Here is a 21,175-nt window from a genome sequence, read left to right as displayed (position 1 = left end):
GGCAAAACAATAGTCAAAGATTCTGCCATAGTACCTGTGATATAACCCTTATTTAGTTGAAACTGATATAAATTTAATAAATGGGGTAGTAAAGAATTTTGAAATGTTTTATAAAATTCCACTGTAAAATCATCCCCACCTGGAGCGGATCCAACTCTAAGAGACTTCAACGCTGTTTCTAATTCTTTTAATGATATAGGCTCATCTAAACTTCTTTTTATATGATCAGGAAGTTTTGGACCCTCTAATAAATTTAAAAATTCCACACCATTTTGAATTTTATCATCATAAGACTCGGAAGAATACAAATCTTTATAAAAATTAAGAAATTGACTTAAAATATTACTAATCTGAGTATGTGTATTTCCTTTTTCATCTTTTATTGCTATTATTTTTACTTTTCTTTTTTTTTGCATTAATTTGCAAGTAGTCGGGCCTTATTAGAACTTCCATAATACAAAGTTTGCTGGGAAAACAAATCTTTCCTTGCCAATCTTGAAGAAATCTCATTATACTTCCCTTTTACCTTTAAAAGAGCTTGTAAAGTATCTTGCAGCCATTTATCAACTAATTTAGATTCCAAATATTTAATTTCTTTTTCCAAATCAGTAAATTGCTTAGCAAGTTGGTTTTAATATGTGCCATATAGGAAATAATATGACCTCTCATAGTAGCTTTAAAAGCATCCCATAATATTTCAGTACTAATATCCTCTGAAGTATTTATTTGGAAAAACTCAGATACCTTTACCTTAAACTCTTCAAGAAAAGCTGAATCCACAACCAATGTATTATCGAATCTCCAAATTGAACTATTTTTATCTTGTTTATCCAACCTACATTTAATCCATACCCCTCCATGATTCGACAAAATAATTGGATCAATGGAAGCTTGTGTCACCTGCTATAACAATGAATTTGACACCAAAACATAATCAATTCTTGAAAAAGACTTATGAACTTGTGAAAAAAAAGAAAATTCCTGATCATTGAAATGAGGTATTCGCCATATATCTTTTAAATCACAAGATTGTACCAAATTCTCTAAACCTAATGATTTTATATTTTTGCTTGGCTTTTTATCCAAAAAAGGATCCATTACAGTTTTGAAATCTCCAGCTACAACTAAATTAGAAGAAGCCAGTTGGAGTAATAATTATTGTAAGTTTTTGAAATAATCATTTTGGTTCGAATTAGGGGCATAAACATTAAACAAAGTCAAGGTATTATTTCCCATTCTCATTTCCACCTTAATCCATCTTCCTAAGGGATCAAAATCTATCAGTTGAAAGGAAGCAGAACAATTACTACTTATTAAAATGGCAACTCCCGCTTTTTTCCTGACTGCAGGGGCAAAAAAACAGTGCTTTACCCAATCCCCTTCGAGTTTCTTTGATTCTATATCCGATAGATGCGTCTCTTGGATATAGTATATATCAGCCTTCTGTTTTTTCAAGAATGTAAGCATTGTTTTTCCTTTTTACTGGGTGATTGAGGCCATTAACGTTAAGTGAAAAAATTTTAATCTCCATTATATATATTAATTATTTAAAATCTCTTCCAAATTTCAAAGAACAAATAAAAAATTAAAGTATGGTTATACACCATTTTCCATATCAATTCATCTTGCATAATACACCTCCCCCAATTATCATTATACCCTTTACAAATACCCAACCCACCCTTCCTCTTCCTACATAATGACATAAATAACTTGGAACCACACATAAAAGATCAGGTAAATCAAGATAAATCCCCAACAGACCACAATTATAAAACAATTTTGTAATACATTAATCATGTTACACATATATCTTATCATTAATATAATCCAGATCCTTTAATAAATACCAGTGACCTTAATAATCAAACCCCAAAAACAAATCTAATTATTCGAATACCATTGACAATAATGATGAAATACATTACTTGAACGATCAATAAATAAATAAATATTAAAAATATTCATTTCTTTCTAATCCTGTATAATCCATTAACTAACCAAACATAAAACCATTGACATTAGTACTAAAAAAATATTACTTGAGTGAATAATAAATAAATAAAATATAATTTATATATTTTCATAGATAATACTCATTATCCCAGGACAAGCAGGCATGATATTCTCACATGTGGGTGACGTCATCTACGTAGCCCCAGCGCGGACAGCTTTTCAAGCAAACTTGATTGAAGTTTCAAGTTTGCTACACTGCACCACGCATGTGCATGCCTTCTTGCCCACTAGAGGGCGCATCCTCACCTCATAGTCCTCAGTTCAGTCTTTTCCGCGGAGCCAGAAGCCCTGTGGAAATTGTGCTCTTCTTGTTTAGCCTTCTGACACCGCGGCTGAGTGTTTCCCTCTCGGTCGCTGTGCTTACTTTGTTTTTTTATTTGATTGTGTATCGTTTTTCGTCGAAAAAAAAAACCCAAAAACTTTTATTTTTCTTCCGTTCGGCTCCGGGGGCTCCCGGGAGCCGCAGCCGCAGGACCTCGTTCGTTCCTGGCCGGGTTTCGTGTCCATGTCCCGTCCCTTGACGGGTTTTAAAAAGTGCACCCAGTGCGATCGTCTTATTTCGATCACCGATCCTCACCGGTGGTGCTTACTTTGTCTGGGCCCTGAGCACCCGACCGACTCTTGTACTCGGTGCTCTATTTTTCAAACCAGGGCCCTCCGCCGCCGTCGCGCTCGTATGGCGGAGCTCTTTGCGGTGGACGCCGGGGCGGGGAAGGCCTCGGCGTCGGCCCTGGCCTTGACCTCGGCCTCGTCTCCCTCGACCTCGCCCCGACAGCCCGCGTCGTCGAAGCTGGTCTCCTCGACCCCAAAGTCGACGAAGGGTAAGTCCTCGCTTCCTTCTTCTCTTCCAGCCTCGAAGAAGCCATCCTCAGGCTCATCGACGGGGGCGGGTGGGTCGTCCTCGGCCCCGCCCCGAGCGTCGAAGTCAGGTGCCCCGCGGGAATACTCGAGACCGAGGTCGCCCTTGAGGGAGCACCCGCCGACCCCGGATCTACCTGCCATGATGGCAGTGCCGTCCTTTCAGGACTTACTCCGTGCGCTCATTACCTCGGAGCTGTCCGGTGACCTCGCGCACCTCCAGCCGCCTTCGGCGGCCCCAGCATCGGCGACCTCGGTCTCGGTACCCTCGACTTCGGCCCCCGCGACAGCCTCGGCCTCGGCCCCGGCCTTGCCCTCGACCTCGGCTGACCAGCCTGAGCGGAGCGTGCGGCCTCGGGACAAGGTGCGGAGGGTTCGGAGGATCTCCTCCTCTTCCTCCTTGTTGAGATCCTTCCGGGGCTCCTCGCCCTCGGGTCGGCCTCGGGCGAAACGTTGGTCGAGGAAGCCCAAACGTCAACGGGTTTCTCCTCGACGACGCGGTCGCTCCTCGACGACCGGGGCCGAGACTCTTCGGGTCTCCGAGCTTCGCCTCGATAATCCGAGGCTTCTCCGTTCCTCCGAGGTTGAGTACTCGAGGGACTCTTCGCCAAGACGGAGGGGGCGTGCCTCGGTCCCCCATACCCCGGGGACCTCCCGAAGGGGTTCCTCGGGGCATGGCCGGTCCCCGACCCCGTCGAGGTCGCTTGGTGCGGCCTCTTGGGGTTCGGGTTCGGGCACGGGGAAGGAACCTCGTTATTCTCGTGAGGCTTCCCCTTCCTTCTTGGCGGCAAGGGCTTCTCGTTCTCCCTCGCCGCCTTCGAAGCCCTCCTCCTTTTCACGATTTGTGCTGGATATGGGGAGGGCTTTGGACCTTGACCTGGCGTCAGGGTCGCAATACACGAAGGAATTTTTGGAGGAGCAGGATTTGCCCTCTCCTCCCAGGGAGACTCCCCGGCTGCCTCTTAACAAGGTTCTACACCAGACCTTCATGAGGAACTTGGACTCCCCTCTTACAGTCACAGCAGTTCCATCTAAGATGGAGTCTAAGTACCGGACAGTCCCTTGTAAGGGCTTCGATAAAGCGCAGTTGTCTCACCAGTCGTTGCTGGTGGAGTCGGCGTTGAAGAAGTCCCAGCCTTCTCGGGTCTCGGCTGCGGTTCCCCCCCGGGCGGGAGGGGCGGACCCTGGACAAGTTTGGTCGTCGCCTCTATTCCAACTCCATGATGGCTGCCAGGGTCCTTAATTACGCATTCACCTTCTCATCCTATTTAAGGCAGATGGTGAAGGCGTTGCCCAGGTATTATGGGGTCATGCCGGATTCCCATAAGGAGGATTTTGGAGCCTTTATGGCCAATTTATCTCAGCTGCGTCTCTACCTTTTTCACGCAGTTTACGATGCCTTTGAGTTGGCCTCTCACGTATCCGCCTTTGCGGTGGCGATGCGCCGTCTCGCATGGCTTCGTACTTTGGATATGGACCCGAACTTGCAAGAACGTCTGGCCAATCTCCCCTGTGTTGGCTCCGAGTTGTTCGATGAGTCCTTGGAGGCGGCGACCAAACGCTTGTCCGAACATGAGCGCTCTATCGCCTCATTGGTCCGTCCTAAATCCCGGGCTCCGCCGCAGAAGCCGTTTAGACCTCCTCCGCGGCGGTACCCGCAGAAGTCGACGCCGACCTTTTCGAGGCCTCCGCCCCGGCGTCCCCCGCAGCAGGGCAGAGCGTCCCAACCAAAGCCTCAGGCGCAAGGAGCGTCTAAACCTGCTCCGTCTTTTTGACGTGATGCGCGGTTGGGGGTGGGCCCCCTCCGCACTGTCGAAGGACCCCCTTCCTATCGGGGGCCGATTGCAGGCCTTTCTTCCAGCCTGGGCCGAGATCACGTCGGACGCTTGGGTGCTCCGGATCATCTCCGAAGGTTACTCGCTAAACTTCTTAGCCGGTCCCCCGAACCAAAGGGGACGGGGGTTTTACTCCCGGTACTTCTTGGTCCCGAAGAAGACAGGGGACTTGCGCCCAATTCTGGACCTCCGAGGGCTCAACAAGTTTCTTGTCCGGGAGAAGTTCCGTATGTTGTCCCTCCCAGTCCTGTACCCTCTGTTAGACTCGGGGGACTGGATGTGCTCCCTGGACCTGAAGGAAGCATATACTCATGTTCCGGTGCATCCCGCCTTCCGCAAGTTCTTACGGTTCCAGGTGGGGGAGTTGCACCTCCAGTATCGCGTCCTTCCCTTCGGGCTGGCCTCGTCTCCTCGGGTCTTCACGAAGTGTATGGTGGTGGTCGCGGCTGCCCTGAGATCTCAGGGGCTGCAGGTCTTCCCCTACCTGGACGATTGGCTGATCAAGGCTTCATCCCGGGAGGGGGTTATCTCAGCGACCCGACAGACTATCATTTTTCTTCAACGTCTGGGGTTCGAGGTAAATTTTCCCAAATCGCAGTTGTGCCCGGCTCAATCCCTTCAGTTTATCGGGGCCGTGCTGGACACGGTTCGCCTTCGGGCGTTCCTTCCCTCGTCGAGACTGGAGGCTCTGCTTCACCTGGCCCGTCAGATTTTGCTGCAGCGCTCCGTATCTGCCCACAGACTGATGATTCTACTCGGCCACATGGCTTCGACAGTTCATGTCACGCCGTTTGCCCGATTGCATCTGAGACTCCCTCAGTGGACCTTGGCCTCCCAGTGGCGTCAGGATCGAGACCCGCTCTCCCTTCCTGTAACGGTCACTCCTTCCTTGAGACGATCGCTCCATTGGTGGACCGACTCTTCCAATCTTTCCGGGGGTTTGCTCTTTCTCGTTCCTCCATATCGCAAGGTCCTGACCACGGACTCTTCGGAGTACGCGTGGGGAGCTCACCTCGACAGTCTGCGGACTCAAGCGCTATGGTCGGCGGAGGACCGTCTTTGTCACATCAATGTGTTGGAGCTTCGTGCCATTTTTCTGGCAGCTCGAGCGTTCGGTCATCTGCTGCGCAATCAGGTGGTCCTGGTACGGACAGACAACCAAGTGGCAATGTATTATGTCAACAAGCAAGGGGGGACGGGCTCTTGGTCCCTGTGCAGGGAAGCTTTGCGCCTTTGGGAATGGGCAACCTCCCAGAACATCTTCCTGCGGGCGGTTTACATTCAGGGAGAGAAGAATTGTCTGGCCGACAAGCTCAGTCGTCTTCTCCAGCCGCACGAGTGGTCGCTCAACTCCCGAGTCTTGCGCGAGGTCTTCCGCCGCTGGGGGACTCCTCAGGTGGATCTGTTTGCCTCCCCGGAGACTCGCAAACTGCCCCTCTATTATTCACGGATTTACTCCCAGGACCGTCTCGAGGCAGACGCCTTCCTTCTCGACTGGGGAGGGAGATTCCTTTATGCGTTTCCTCATTTTCCTCTGATCTTGAGGACGTTGGTTCACCACAAGTCATCCAGAGCCACTATGATTCTCATTGCGCCTCGTTGGCCTCGTCAGCACTGGTTCTCCCTGCTCCTTCAACTCAGTGCCAGGGAGCCTCTACTTCTGCCTGTGTTTCCCTCTCTGCTGTCTCAGAGTCGGGGTTCGCTGTTGCATCCCAATCTTCAGTCATTACATCTGACAGCTTGGTTCCTTTCCCCCTGACTTCGGCGGTCAGGGAGGTGTTAGAAGCCTCGCGCAAGGCCTCAACTCGGCTTTGTTATTCCCAGAAGTGGACCAGATTTTCATCCTGGTGTACCTCGCACCATCTGGATCCGAGTTTGGTTCCGGTGTCCTCGGTTCTGGAATATTTGTTGCATTTGTCCAAGTCTGGGCTGAAGACGACTTCCATCCGGGTACATCTCAGTGCTATTGCTGCTTTCCATCGGCATCTAGAGGGACGTTCTCTCTCTCTTCATCCTCTGGTGGTTCGTTTCATGAGGGGTTTAGTTAATGTTAATCCTCCTCTGAAACCTCCTCCTGTGGTTTGGGATCTTAATGTGGTCTTGGCTCAGCTGATGAAACCTCCTTTTGAGCCGATTGATAAGTCTCTTCTTAAGTTTCTCACTTGGAAGGTGGTCTTTTTACTTGCGCTCACGTCGGCTCGTCGGATTAGTGAGCTACAGGCTTTGGTTGCGGACCCGCCCTTTACTGTGTTCCATCATGACAAGGTGGTTCTCCGCACCCATCCTAAATTTCTACCTAAGGTTGTGTCTGATTTTCACCTCAATCAGTCTATTGTTCTTCCGGTGTTTTTCCCGAAGCCCCACTCTCATCCTGGAGAGGCGGCGCTTCACACGCTTGACTGTAAAAGGGCGTTGGCTTTCTATCTCCAACGTACCAAGTCTCATCGGAAGGTTCCTCAATTGTTTTTGTCCTTTGATCCTAATCGGTTGGGACATCCGGTTTCCAAGCGCACCTTGTCCAACTGGTTGGCTGCTTGTATTTCTTTTTGCTATGCTCAGGCTGGTCTCACGCTCCATGGTCGAGTCATGGGGCATAAGGTCAGGGCTATGGCAGCTTCTGTTGCTTTCCTCCGGTCTACTCCTGTGGAGGACATATGTAAAGCTGCCACTTGGTCTTCGGTTCATACGTTCACCTCCCACTACTGTCTGGACACTTTGTCCAGAAGTGACGGCCGGTTTGGCCAGTCGGTGTTACGTAACCTGTTTTCCTAAATTGCCATCCTCCCACCTGCCCTTTTTTGGTTGGCTTGGAGGCCACCCACATGTGAGAATATCATGCCTGCTTGTCCTGGGATAAAGCACAGTTACTTACCGTAACAGGTGTTATCCAGGGACAGCAGGCATATATTCTCACAACCCGCCCTCCTCCCTGGGGATGGCTTCTTTGCTGGTTATGGAACTGAGGACCACGAGGTGAGGATGCGCCCTCTAGTGGGCAAGAAGGCATGCACATGCGTGGTGCAGTGTAGCAAACTTGAAACTTCAATCAAGTTTGCTTGAAAAGCTGTCCGCACTGGGGCTCCGTAGATGACGTCACCCACATGTGAGAATATATGCCTGCTGTCCCTGGATAACACCTGTTACGGTAAGTAACTGTGCTTTTCATTCCAATCATATATAATCCATTAATTAACCAAACATTAAAAACATTGACATTAATTAATGAAATATATAATTGTCCAAAACCAAAAGAAAGATAAATGATATAAATATATTCACTTAATATAATAAAACATATACTAGTAAATAATTTAATCTTTCATAAAAACCTTATAAAATATTCACCTTTTACCCATGTAAAATACAATGTAAGCTACATTACCTACGCCAACTTAAAGAATAAGATCATATTATTGCCAATAAAGAACAGCATGAAATTGATGTGAGCCCAATAGATAAAGAAAGATAAATGCTAAAAAAAAAAAATTCACTTATTAGAATAAATTATATACTTAAAAATAATTTAGTCATTCTTAAAGAACCTTCTCCTGGAGACAACAAAATACATAGATAAATATCCCATGTTTTCAGTAAAAAGCATTTCATGTTTAAAAATAAATAATAGAACTTCATATATTGCTTAAAACTAAGATCATTAAATCTCCTTCAACTTTTTAATAAGCATTAACCCCCATAAAATTAATGTTCTCTCAACATATAAACACACCAGTCATATTGTAGACAACTCTGAAACTCCACTATCGTCGCGGGTTACTGGCATCAGTGTGATCAGGCAGTAGGGCCGAAACCAGTGGTTGGCTCCAGCTACTGCATGCATCCATGCCTGGCCCAGTAAGAAGAAAGACGGCCTTGGGAAATCGTTGATCTCAACGCAGGTCATCAGTAATGGTGAGAGCAGGCAAAGGATCTATCTGTTGCAGGTTAAAAGGTTCCTAATCGCCTCTGGGGGTGGAGCATGCTCCCACACCCAACTCAGTAAGAAGAGAGGCGGCTAAGGAAATCATTGATCTCCACGTAAATTGTCAATATCGGTGAGAACAAAGACTCTTATGTTTTGCAAATTAAAAGGTTCCGAATCGCCTTTGGGAGCGGAGCATGCTCCCACGCCCAGCCCAGTAAGAAGAGAAGCGGCTTGGGAAATCATTGATCTCAACGTAAGTCGTCAGTATCAGTGAGAGCAGGCAAAAGCTCTAACTATTGCAAATTAAAATTAAAAGGTTCCCAGTCATCTCTGGGAGGCGGAGCATGCTCACACACCAATCCCAGTAAGAAGAGAGGCGATTTAGGAGCCTGAAGTCTTTGATAACAGCATAGATCTTCTTTACCAGTGGCCCATACGATTGCCCAACTCTAATATCAAGATATAAAGTTTGTCCCAAAGATGCAATCTTTCATTACAAACCCTACCAGGCTCAGGTAGCAAAGACGTTAGAAGTGATTGCTAAATGGCAATATACAGTACTAGCTTTATAGCCCGTTACATTAACGGGTGCTAGAATATATGTGTGTGTCTATCTTTATTTCTTTCTCTCTCTGTCTCCTTAGCCGCTTTCTGTATTTCTGTCTTTCTTTCTTTTGGCTGTCCACCACCACCCCTTGCGTGTTCCCCCTGTCCATTCTCCCTTCTTTTTACCTCCCTTGTGTCCACCACCACCCCTTCACTGCTCCCCTTATCCAGCAGCAGCCCTTCTCCCTTTGTTTTACCTCCCCCCTGTCCAGCAGTAGGCCTCCCTTCATTTCCCCCCCCCTGTCCATCAGCACCTCTTCCTGCTCCCCCTGTCCAGCAGTAGGCCTCCCTTCATTTCCCCCCCCCTGTCCATCAGCACCTCTTCCTGCTCCCCCTGTCCAGCAGTAGGCCTCATTGGATAGAGTCCTTGCCGCCCCCCCCTTCAGTTCCCGCGGGCCCTACTACGAACCTGGCGATTCCAGCAGCATGCGCAGCAGTCTTCACACGCTGCTTTGGGTCCTTCTACTGCCTTGATTTACTCTGGCACGTCCCTGATGACATCATCAGAGACACGGCAGAGAAAATCAGGGCAGTAGAAGCAGCATATAAAGACTACTGCTGCACACGCTGCTGGAATCACCAGGTTCGTAGTCGGGTCCACAGGAAGGGAAGGGGGGGCCACAAAGGACTCAGACTCCTCTGGTCTATTTCTCGGTTCGTCCCGGAGAGGGGGGGGGGGCAGGAGGCGCTCTAAGTGTAAGGGAGACGGGAGAGGAGCCACCGCCACCGCTGTGAACTTTAAAATAGGCAGTAAAGTGTAAGGGAGCCGGGAGAGGAGCCACTGCGCCGCTGTGAACTTTAAAATAAGGGAGCCAGAGCCGGCAAGACCGCACATCACCTTGCGGTCTGCGAGAGAGGGAGCGTTAGCCACGGACCTACGGATCACAGATCACGCAGGTATGAGTGCGCATGCGTGGTTAGCGTTTTATTATATAGGATTTAAAAGATCTGAGTAAAGATTGACGTGGATAAATTTGTCCCAGGTGAATGCTAGTGTTTCTTTTTCAGAACTTTTATATCCACTGCATACTTCTATCACACATACTGGCATTAGAATGCTGACAGCATTCCATATTTTCAAGTCAAACTTAGAAGGTTCTTTCACCGTTAGAATATAAAATAATATTAAAACCAACTCAAATACATTAAAACCACATAACTGATGAATTAAAGTGAAAAAGAAAGTAAAAACTGGATCAAATCAAACCTCACATTCACTCAGTCATGGGTTGTTCTTTTTGTCTTAAAAACTTCTTAAGTTTTTCAGGACTGTCAAAGCTAAGTGTTTTGTTATCCACTGTTATTTTCATGATAGCTGGATACAATAAACCGTACTTAGCTCCAATTTCTTGCAATGACGGTCTTAGATATAAAAACTGTTTCCTCCTCTCCGCCGTGGATTTAGCAAAGTCCGGAACGATATGAATTCTGGCATCTTGACACTGCATGTTTTGATTTTCCTTTGCTAGGCGGATAATCTCTATGGCATGCTGGTATCTTAAAAGTTTAAAAATTAGCGGCCAAGGACCAACAAATTTATCAGGTCTTCTAATAGGGACCCTGTGTGCCCGCTCAATCTCAATCGGATGTTTTGATTTAAAGGGGAGGACTTTCATTATGAAGTTTTCTAAAAAGGAAATTGGATCCCCTTTCTCCACCCCTTCTGGTACCCCTAATATTCTTAAATTCGACCTTCTCATCCAGTTTGAACAGTCCTCCAGCTCCTTGGTAAGGAAGACAATTTTCTCTCTGTCCTCATTAAACTGCTTCTTTTCAATTTGAAACTCCTCCACGTTCTTTTCCAGTTGGTTTACTTTTATTTCCAACACCTCCGTTCTCCTATTTAATGTAGATACTTCTTCTTGTAAATCATTTAATTTTTTTGAGTTTGACAGAACTATTTCTTTAATTGCTTTGATTTCTTTAAACATTTCCTCTTCCCATTTGCTGTCTTTTGGTAACGAAGTTTTCGATGGTGTTACTGGCTCTGGTTTCGATCTCTTCACACTTCCTGTATTAGTCATTGCCGAGTCAACTTTGCTTTGCTTTCCTGTAGCCATTATAACTATCGGTATGAAAAAAACCCGGCAAATTTATATACTCCGATACTAATTTAAGACAAAAATGTCTGTTTTCAACGGGAGCTCCCTCTTCACCCGTCCATTCGCGTGTACCTCCAAACGACGCCCCCCCATTTTGCTTGTTTTTAAGTCTCCATATTTGTGAATCATTTGTTTCACAATTGTAGTTGAAAAACTTAATAAAGAATTTAAAAAAAAATTTATTCAGGTACTCAAGCATCTTCCCTGTCTGTCCTGGCGGGCTCACAATCTGTGTAATGTACCTGGAGCAATGGGGGGATTAAGTGACTTGCCCAGGGTCACAAGGAGCAGTGTGGGTTTGAACCCACAATCTCAGGGTGCTGAGGCTGTAGCTTAACCACTGTGCCACACTTTCCCCTCCTACCTCTACGAGAACACTCCCCCTCAGGCCATCTCATCTCTTACCATTCTCATAAACTCCGCCCTCCATTCGGGTCTCTTCTCCCCAGAAATGGGCCATATTTCCTTAACCCCACTACTGAAAAAAACCTAAGCTTGACCCCTCTACACCATCCAGCTACCGTCCAATATCTAACATTCCACTTCTTACCAAGATGCTAGAGTCCATCATATCCACTCAACTATCTTCCTACCTTGAGAAATTCACCATTCTTCAACCCTACCAATACGGTTTCCGTCCCAATTTCAGCACCGAATCCCTTCTGACTTCCTTAATCTCAAAAGTTCAATATCTCCATTCTCGCAACAAGTTCGCCGTCCTTCTTCAATTCGACCTCTCTGCAGCTTTTGATGTCTTCCATCATGATATTCTAATTTATCAACTCACCGAGATAGGCATAAACTCCACAGTCCTTGACTGGTTCTCGAAGTTCTTACGCTCTCGTTCCTACATAGTCAACATGAAGGGCACTTCTTCCTCCCCCTGGAACCTGATCTGTGGAGTCCCGCAAGGCTCACCTCTCTCTCCTATCCTCTTCAACATTTATATGTCCTCCCTTAAACTCCTCCATCTCTCCCCCCTTGAAACACTCTACACTTACGCAGACGACATCTTTGTCCTCCTCGAGACCGACCGGAACCTCACCAACCTCTCGGCGAACATATCCTCATGTATATCGAACCTTCAATCCTGGGTCCACACTGTGCAGATGAAACTGAACGAATCTAAAACAAAACTTCTCTGGCTCGGCCCAAAATTGGACCAACTGCCCACCTCCATCCCACTGTCCTCTGGCCCCATTCTGCATCTTGAATATTCTAGTAAAGTTCTGGGAGTCATCATTGACTCTACACTTTCCTTCAACGACCACCTCAACTCCCTAGTAAATAAATGTTTCTTCAGCCTTCACATGCTGAGAAAAGTGAGATCCTGTTTCCATCAAAAACACTTTGCCGTCCTTGTCCAATCCACCATCCTTTCCAGACTGGACTATTGCAACTCTATCTACCTTAGCCTAACAAAGAAAAACCTTCAAAGACTCCAGTGGATTCAGAATACCGCTGCTAAGCTTATCTTCGCAAAAAGCAAATTCGAACACGTCTCACCGCTTTTATCCAAGCTCCACTGGCTTCCGATTATCTCCAGAGTCCACTTCAAATGTGCCTGCCTCACTTTCAAGATCCTACACGGTATCCTCCCTCCCTTCATTCCTCATTCTTGGAACTCCTATAACCCCAATTCTGCCAGATCCACCCCAAAACTGAAACTTTCCTTTTCCTCTCTAAAAGGCGTTTCACTTGTAGGAAAACTAGGTTCTTCCCTCCCTTTCAGAATCACTCAGCTCTGGGACAACCTTACCTCCCATCTTAGGAATCTGAGCTCCCTCCAACTCTTCCGTAAACATCTGAAAACCTGGTTATTCTCAAAAATGTAACTCCTCCTCCCTCTCTGGTTATTCTAGTCCTCTAAATTTTCTCTTCATTTTGCCTCTTCCCTCCACTGGAGTTCCTTTCTACCCTAACTCTTGTTAACCGTGTCGAGCTTTACGAATGTAGAGATGATGCGGTATACAAACCTAAGGTTTAGATTAGATTAGATTAGATTAGATTTCTCGTAAAGTGCACTCAACAAAGAGGTGTGACTGCTTTGTGGGGGAAATCTCAAGCAATTAGTCCGGCCGTGATTTGTAGAATGGCCTCTTGGTCATCTCTTCATACCTTTACCCGGTGTTACAGAGTGGATGTGGCAGCTCGGCCTGATGCCGCTTTTGAGGCATCGGTGTTGTGGGCAGGCTCTTCTGTCCCACCCTAAAGTTGCTATTGCTTTGGTGCATCACCTTGATTACAGAATCCAGAGGGGACAGAATGGAAGATTAGGTTCTTACCTTTGGTAATCTTTGTCTCAGTTCCTGACGGATTCTGTACAACCTGCCCTTTGTCTGTCTCTTGTGTATCACCTGCAAATTTTTCTACCTTGGATGTTTCTCCTATCAGGCCCCAGTACCTTCCAACCAGCAGACAAACCCTGTGGGACATCATTCTGTATATGCAGGTACATATCTTTATCCCAGGACAAGCAGGCAGCATATTCTTAACGTATGGGTGACGTCACCGACGGAGCCCACGGTACGGACCTTTTTAACTAGAAAGTTCTAGTTGGCCGCACCGCGCGTGCGCGCGAGTGCCTTCCCGCCCGACGGAGGAGTGCGTGGTCCCCAGTTTCTTCGTTTCCGCGGAGCGAAGAAGACGTGTGTTTTTTCAACGGCCGTTGAACTAACTTTTCTTGCCTTCCCGCTCGCGATTTTTTCTTCAATTTTTTCTTCCTTTTTTCTTCGGGTTTCTTTTTTTCATTCATTTAAAAAAAAAAAAAAAAAAAAACCCTTAATTTTCTTCTTTTCGACCCAGCCCCGGCGGGGCCTGTTGCCACGATCCAAGCCTCCGGGTTTGATTTTGCGGCGGCCATCTTTCCATTCATGCCCCCGCAGCCGGGTTTTAAGAAGTGCCAGCGGTGTGCACGCCCGATCTCCCTCACTGACCCACACAATTGGTGTTTACAGTGTCTGGGACCTGAACATCGGGCGGATTCCTGCACCCGCTGTGCCACTCTTAAAAAGAGAACTCTTAAGAATCGCCAGATCCAGCAAAACATCCTATTCGGCACCGGATCTGGCATGGAGTTGACGGCGTCGACAGCGGTACCTCAAAAGTCCGCACCCACTTCTTCGACGCCGCCGGACCCGACATCGGCACCGCAGGCGCAAGGTAAGCCGGCTAAGAAGCTTTCCTCTTCCCTCGAGCGCCCACCAGCCACAGCGGCGACACCGGTCTCATCGGCTCCACGCCGACCCCGAAAACGCTCCGCCCCGATCTCGGTGAGTGCCTCGTCATCGGCCTCCTCATCGCCGGGGCGTGGAGCGGCACCTCAGGAACCGAAGAAGCAAAAAGCGGTTCCGGTGCCACCCCTAGATGACCGCATCGCGGCCATCCTTCAAACACAGTTGCAACAACAGCTACAGCACCAGCTCCAACAACTGTTGCCCACTATCCTGGCACCGCTCCTTCCGGTACCACACCGGCCCGAGACCCGCACCGACCCACCGGTGTCTACTCCATCGGTGCCCATTAACACATCTATGCCGATCCTTTCGGCACAACAACTGCATTCTGTGGTTCCATCTCAGACTACTGCAGACCCTCCTCGGCACCGGGCAGAACAACATGCTCCCTGAGACCGAGATCGGCATCGCTCTTCCTCTCCCGGTACCGTCTCGGTACGCTCGGGTAAGTCTCTCTCTAAGACACACCATACCGAGCCTTCCACTCCGGTTTCTCGGCATGCACATATGGATATCCGAGACCCCGACTTATGGGAAGAGTCCCCTCCCGGTACCGAGGAGGATGTCTCCTCCTCTGACGAGGAACCCTCGGCACCCGATACCGGTTCCAAGCCTGAGCAATCTTCCTTTTCTAAATTTCTCAAGGAAATGTCTGCAGCTCTGTCCATCCCTCTTGAATCAGACTCCAAAAAATCCCAGGCTTTTCTGGAAGCCTTGGATTTTGAACAACCTCCTAAGGAGTTCCTGAAGTTACCCGTGCATGACATCCTACGGGAAACCTTTTATAAAAACTGGGAGAACCCCCTTACTGTCCCTGGGGCCCCCCGCAAGTTGGACAGCTTGTACCGTGTCATCCTGATCCCGGGGTTTGACAAACCTCAATTACCTCATGAGTCCCTCCTTGTTGAATCTACCTTAAAGAAATCCCAAGGCTCCAGTGTTTATGCCTCTACTCCTCCTGGCAGAGAGGGCAAAACGATGGACAAGTTTGGCAAGAGGCTTTACCAGAATGCCATGCTTGCCAACAGAGCGAACAATTACTCTTTCCACTTTTCATTTTACATGAAACATCTGGTTCAACAACTCTCAGCTCTCCAGAAATATATTCCAGAGCGTAAAGTTCCACTCTTCCAGCAGCAAATCTCCGGCCTTCTGCAATTAAGGAAATTTATGGTACGCTCAATCTACGATTCCTTTGAGCTAACCTCTCGAGACTCTGCCATCGCTGTTGCCATGCGCCGCCTGGCCTGGCTGAGAGTATCTGATTTAGACATCAACCACCAGGACCGTCTGGCCAACGCTCCTTGTCTTGGGGATGAACTTTTTGGGGAGTCTCTGGATTCAACCACCCAGAAACTATCCGCCCATGAAACCAGATGGGACACTCTGATTAAACCCAAGAAGAAGACTCCACCTGCTCGCCCTTATAGACCGCAGTCTTCATATCAGCGCAGGTTCTCAGCTAGGCCGCTCAACCCACCTGCCCAGCAGCCTCGGCGCCCTCGGCAACAACAACATCACACCCAGGCTCGTTCTCAGTCCAACCAAACAGCCAAACCTCTTCCACCGTCCAAACCTTCTCAGCCCTTTTGACTCTTCTCTCCAGGGCATAGCCAGCCTTCCACCTTCATTGCCTCTTCCCCAACCTATCGGAGGCCGTCTTCAAATCTTCATCAGCCGTTGGGAGGTCATTACATCGGACCAGTGGGTCCTCAACATCATTCGTCGCGGCTACTCTCTCAACTTCCAGACGCTACCACCAGACAATCCTCCCGTAGAGTCTGCTTCTCTCTCCTCTCAAACCCCCCTCCTCCTGCAGGAGGTCCAATCCCTCCTTCTTCTCAATGCTATCGAAGAAGTACCTGCGGACCAGAGGGGTCAGGGATTCTACTCCCGCTACTTCCTGGTTCCCAAAAAGACGGGAGACCTTCGTCCCATCCTCGATCTCAGGAACCTCAACAAGTGTCTGGTCAAGGAGAAATTCAGGATGCTCTCCCTGGCCACGCTGTATCCTCTTCTTTCTCACCACGACTGGCTATGTTCCCTGGACCTCAAAGAGGCCTACACTCACATCCCAATCAATCCGAATTCACGCCGCTACCTGCGGTTTCAGGTACAACACCGCCACTATCAGTACAAAGTGTTACCCTTTGGCCTCGCTTCATCACCCAGGGTATTCACCAAGTGTCTGATTGTAGTAGCGGCCTTCCTCAGGTCTCACAATCTCCAGGTGTTCCCCTACTTGGACGATTGGTTGGTGAAAGCACCTACGTCTCAACTTGTGCTACAAGCTACTCAGCACACCATCTCTCTCCTCCACCTCCTGGGGTTCGAGATCAACTACCCCAAGTCGCATCTGCTTCCCACCCAGCGACTTCAATTCATCGGAGCAGTTCTGGACACCACACTAATGAGGGCTTTTCTCCCCTCCGATCGTCAGCGGACCCTGCTCCATCTCTGTCGTCAGGTACTCATGCATCCCTCCATTCCTGCCCGACAGATGATGGTCCTCCTGGGTCACATGGCCTCGACAGTACATGTCATTCCTCTGGCACGTCTCCACCTCAGAACACCTCAATGGACTCTCGCCAACCAATGGTCACAGACTACGGATCTTCTTTCTCATCCCATCTCTGTGACATCATCTCTTCAGCAATCTCTCCAATGGTGGTTGAACTCCTCAAATCTTTCCAGGGGTCTGCTCTTTCATCTACCCCCTCATTCCATGATCATCACCACGGATGCCTCCCCCTATGCGTGGGGAGCTCACCTAGGAGATCTACGCACCCAGGGCCTTTGGACCCCACAGGAGCGTCAACATCACATCAATTTCCTGGAACTCAGAGCCATGTTCTACGCCCTCAAGGCTTTCCAGCATCTTCTCTGCCCTCAGGTTCTTCTCCTGTGCACAGACAATCAAGTCGCCATGTACTACATAAACAAGCAAGGCGGCACCGGATCTCGCCTCCTTTGTTTGGAGGCTCTACGCATCTGGACCTGGGCCACGGCCCGCAATCTCTTCCTCAAGGCGGTCTACATCCAGGGCGAACAGAACTCCCTGGCCGACAATCTCAGCCGCATCCTTCAACCTCACGAGTGGACGCTGGACCCTCCAACACTCCACTCCATCTTTGCTCGCTGGGGCACTCCGCAGGTGGACCTCTTTGCAGCGCCTCACAATCATCAGCTGCCCCAATTCTGTTCCAGACTCTTCTCTCCTCATCGTCTGGCCCAAGATGCGTTCCTGCTCGATTGGAGAGATCGGTTCCTGTATGCCTTCCCTCCACTTCCTCTGATGTTGCGGACCTTGTCCAAACTCCGCAAGGAGAGGGCCACCATGATTCTTATCGCTCCTCGGTGGCCTCGCCAACACTGGTTCTCCCTCCTACTCCAGCTCAGCTCCAGGGAGCCCATTCCTCTTCCTGTGTTTCCTACTCTACTTACACAGCAGCATCAGTCTCTACTACATCCCAATCTGTCTTCGCTCCACCTGACAGCTTGGTTTCTCTCGGGCTGACTTCTCCAGAAAATCTCTCTCAGCCTGTCAGTCGCATTCTGGATGCCTCCAGGAAACCAGCCACACTCCAATGCTACCATCAGAAGTGGACCAGGTTCTCCTCTTGGTGTCTCCTGCATCATTACGATCCCACCTCTCTGGCGGTGGAGACTGTACTCGACTATCTACTCTCTCTGTCCAACGCTGGCCTCAAGTGTACCTCAATCAGAGTCCACCTCAGTGCCATCACTGCGTTCCATCAGCCTATCCTCGGGAAACCTCTTACGGCTCATCCTCTGGTTTCCCGATTCATGAGAGGCCTCTTCAACGTCAAACCACCTCTGAAGCCTCCTCCAGTCGTCTGGGACCTGAATGTGGTTTTGTCCGCCCTCATGAAACCTCCGTTTGAGCCTCTTGCCTCAACTTCCCTCAAATTTCTTACCTGGAAGGTGCTTTTCCTCATTGCCGTCACCTCTGCCAGGAGGGTTAGTGAGCTGCATGCACTGGTTGCCGATCCACCTTTCACTGTTTTCCACCATGACAAGGTGGTTCTGCGTACTCATCCTAAATTCCTTCCCAAGGTGGTCTCGGAATTTCACCTCAACCAATCCATTGTGTTACCTGTCTTTTTCCCGAAACCCCATTCCCATCCAGGGGAACAGGCACTGCACACGCTGGATTGTAAGCGTGCCCTTGCTTACTACCTTGACCGTACCAGGGCTCACCGCTTGTCCCCTCAGCTCTTTCTGACCTTCGATCCCAATCGTCTAGGTCGTCCTGTCTCAAAACGGACGCTGTCCAACTGGCTGGCTGCCTGCATTGCGTTCTGTTATGCTCGGGCCGGTCTGTCACTGGAAGGTGCTGTCACGGCCCACAGGGTCAGAGCTATGGCTGCTTCTGTTGCTTTCCTCCGTTCCACGCCTATTGAGGAAATCTGCAAGGCTGCCACTTGGTCCTCAGTTCACACATTCACTACTCACTACTGTCTGGATGCGTTCTCCAGACGGGATGGGCACTTCGGCCAATCTGTGTTACAAAATTTATTTTCCTAATGGCCAACCATCCCACCGCCCTCTCTCTTAGCTTGGAGGTCACCCATACGTTAAGAATATGCTGCCTGCTTGTCCTGGGATAAAGCACAGTTACTTACCGTAACAGGTGTTATCCAGGGACAGCAGGCAGATATTCTTACGTCCCACCCACCTCCCCGGGTTGGCTTCTTAGCTGGCTTACCTTAACTGGGGACCACGCACTCCTCCGTCGGGCGGGAAGGCACTCGCGCACGTGCGGTGCGGCCAACTAGAACTTTCTAGTTAAAAAGGTCCGTACCGTGGGCTCCGTCGGTGACGTCACCCATACGTTAAGAATATCTGCCTGCTGTCCCTGGATAACACCTGTTACGGTAAGTAACTGTGCTTTACTGAAGGCATGTTTTCAGTTTGTGCTCGTTGCTTGCAACAGGTTGCTACCATGTTCTTGCCTGTTTTTCGTGTTGCCTGTTTATTAATTGTACTTTTTTCTTGCATAGCAGAACAGATTGCTGTTGTGTAATGGGGTGATTCCCTGTGCCCCTCCCCTTTATATCTGGTTTTGGTCCAGTGCTATTTGGTTGCTTTTGGACGTAACTGCAGGGGGCTTTGTATTCCTTAGCAAAGTGGGAAAAGCAGAAGAAAAAAGTGTGTGGTTTTCTGCAAGATCCAGTTCGTGGGTTGAGATGAAACACCTTGCATACAGAATCCATCAGGGCTAACAAAAAGATTACTAAAGGTAAGAACCTAATCTTCCATTATAGTGGGTGGACTATGGCTAGTTATTTTATATTGGTTTTACCTTTTGTTTCCAAGTGTTATTTTTTTATGTTTGAATAATTTTGAATAATTCGTTTTGATCAGGAAAATGGTATATACGTGCAAATATTTTGTTTTCATCCTCTGGCATCGGGGAAAATTTTAAGCATTAAATTAGGCTTACATTGGATAAAACTGTAGAAAGCAATGTGTTAGTAACCAGCTCCTGTACACAGCTGAAATTTGGAGATGTTTTCTCACCTACCAGATCAGTGCCTAAAATGGCGAACGCTTCCGTTTCAACTGAACTCTGTAGAAAAGACTTTTCCAGAAAGGTGGATGTGTTCCATGAACCCAGATCCAGAGCAGGACAGGTGAGCAAGGTCTTGTGATAGTTGTGGTTGTATCATGGATTGCTTTGCACATAGAAAGTAGGGATGTGTAAAGTTGACTGTTCTGTGGACTTTAAGGTCAGAGATACATTAGAAGTCAGGATTGTTTATAGAAGTTCACACAGATCATTCTCTTACATTTCTTCAACACTTTTCTTATTGATCACAATTTACCATTATATCCTAGTTTCAATAATTTATACTTTTAATCTATCATAAATTAGAAAACTAAATGGTTAATTAAATAGTTAAATATAAAGAGGCAGAACCATTAAGAGGTCAAGCTGAATTGTCTTTCTTAAACCATAATTTCACCCAAATTAAATTAAATTAAACTGACAGGAACAAGCCTCAGAATGCGGAGTAATTTTCCCACATTGGAATTTCTTCCAAGAGAAAAAATAATCCTGATGACATCACCGGCTTGAGCCCATCCTCCCTACCATTATTTAGACTATAAATTCATTACATTACTTTATTAAGAATCCATTAATTTCTTCATTAATATCTTGTTATTTAGTCTAATATGAATCTTAAACACTTCATCAAATTTTTAAAAGCCTTTATAGCTGAAAAATATCTCATAACTGGTTAAGGGTTCTCTAAAACACTATTAAAAAGAACTACAATTCATCGCAACATTCGGAACCGATAGCAAAAAAGTGCTTTAACTTATTAAAGTACACTGGTGCTTTAAGGTGCTTCAAAAAAAGTGCTTCAGTGCTGTAAACAATTTTCAGTCGATTCAAAGCTTTTCAATTAATTTGATACTTTATAATTTGATACTTCATAGATTCAATGCTTCTCAAGAGCTAAAAAGTGCTTGTGTGCCAGAAATAACTCTTAATTAATTTTAAACTTCATAAATGCTTGAGAAATCAGAGTACTTAGCTTATATGTTTTGCTCTTTCTAAAACTGAAGTGG

The 21,175-nt window shown here is 47.6% G+C and overlaps 1 protein-coding gene across 4 annotated transcripts in view; it reads left to right on the top strand.

Annotated features, from left to right (window-relative positions):
• MORC2 (MORC family CW-type zinc finger 2) overlaps window positions 1-21,175 on the top strand; it is a 248,790-nt gene that overhangs the window by 140,265 nt on the left and 87,350 nt on the right. For all 4 annotated transcript variants that reach the window (XM_033954118.1, XM_033954117.1, XM_033954120.1 and 1 more), the window contains exon 16: window positions 20,127-20,232. In XM_033954118.1, coding sequence (XP_033810009.1) covers window positions 20,127-20,232 — 106 coding nt within the window. The remainder of the gene's footprint in view (window positions 1-20,126; window positions 20,233-21,175) is intronic.

Source organism: Geotrypetes seraphini, chromosome 8, assembly GCF_902459505.1.
Source record: "Geotrypetes seraphini chromosome 8, aGeoSer1.1, whole genome shotgun sequence".
In the NCBI taxonomy this organism is placed as follows: domain Eukaryota; kingdom Metazoa; phylum Chordata; class Amphibia; order Gymnophiona; family Dermophiidae; genus Geotrypetes; species Geotrypetes seraphini.
The sequence above is the reverse complement of the archived record's forward strand: the minus strand, read 5'-3'. Positions and strand labels throughout refer to the sequence as shown.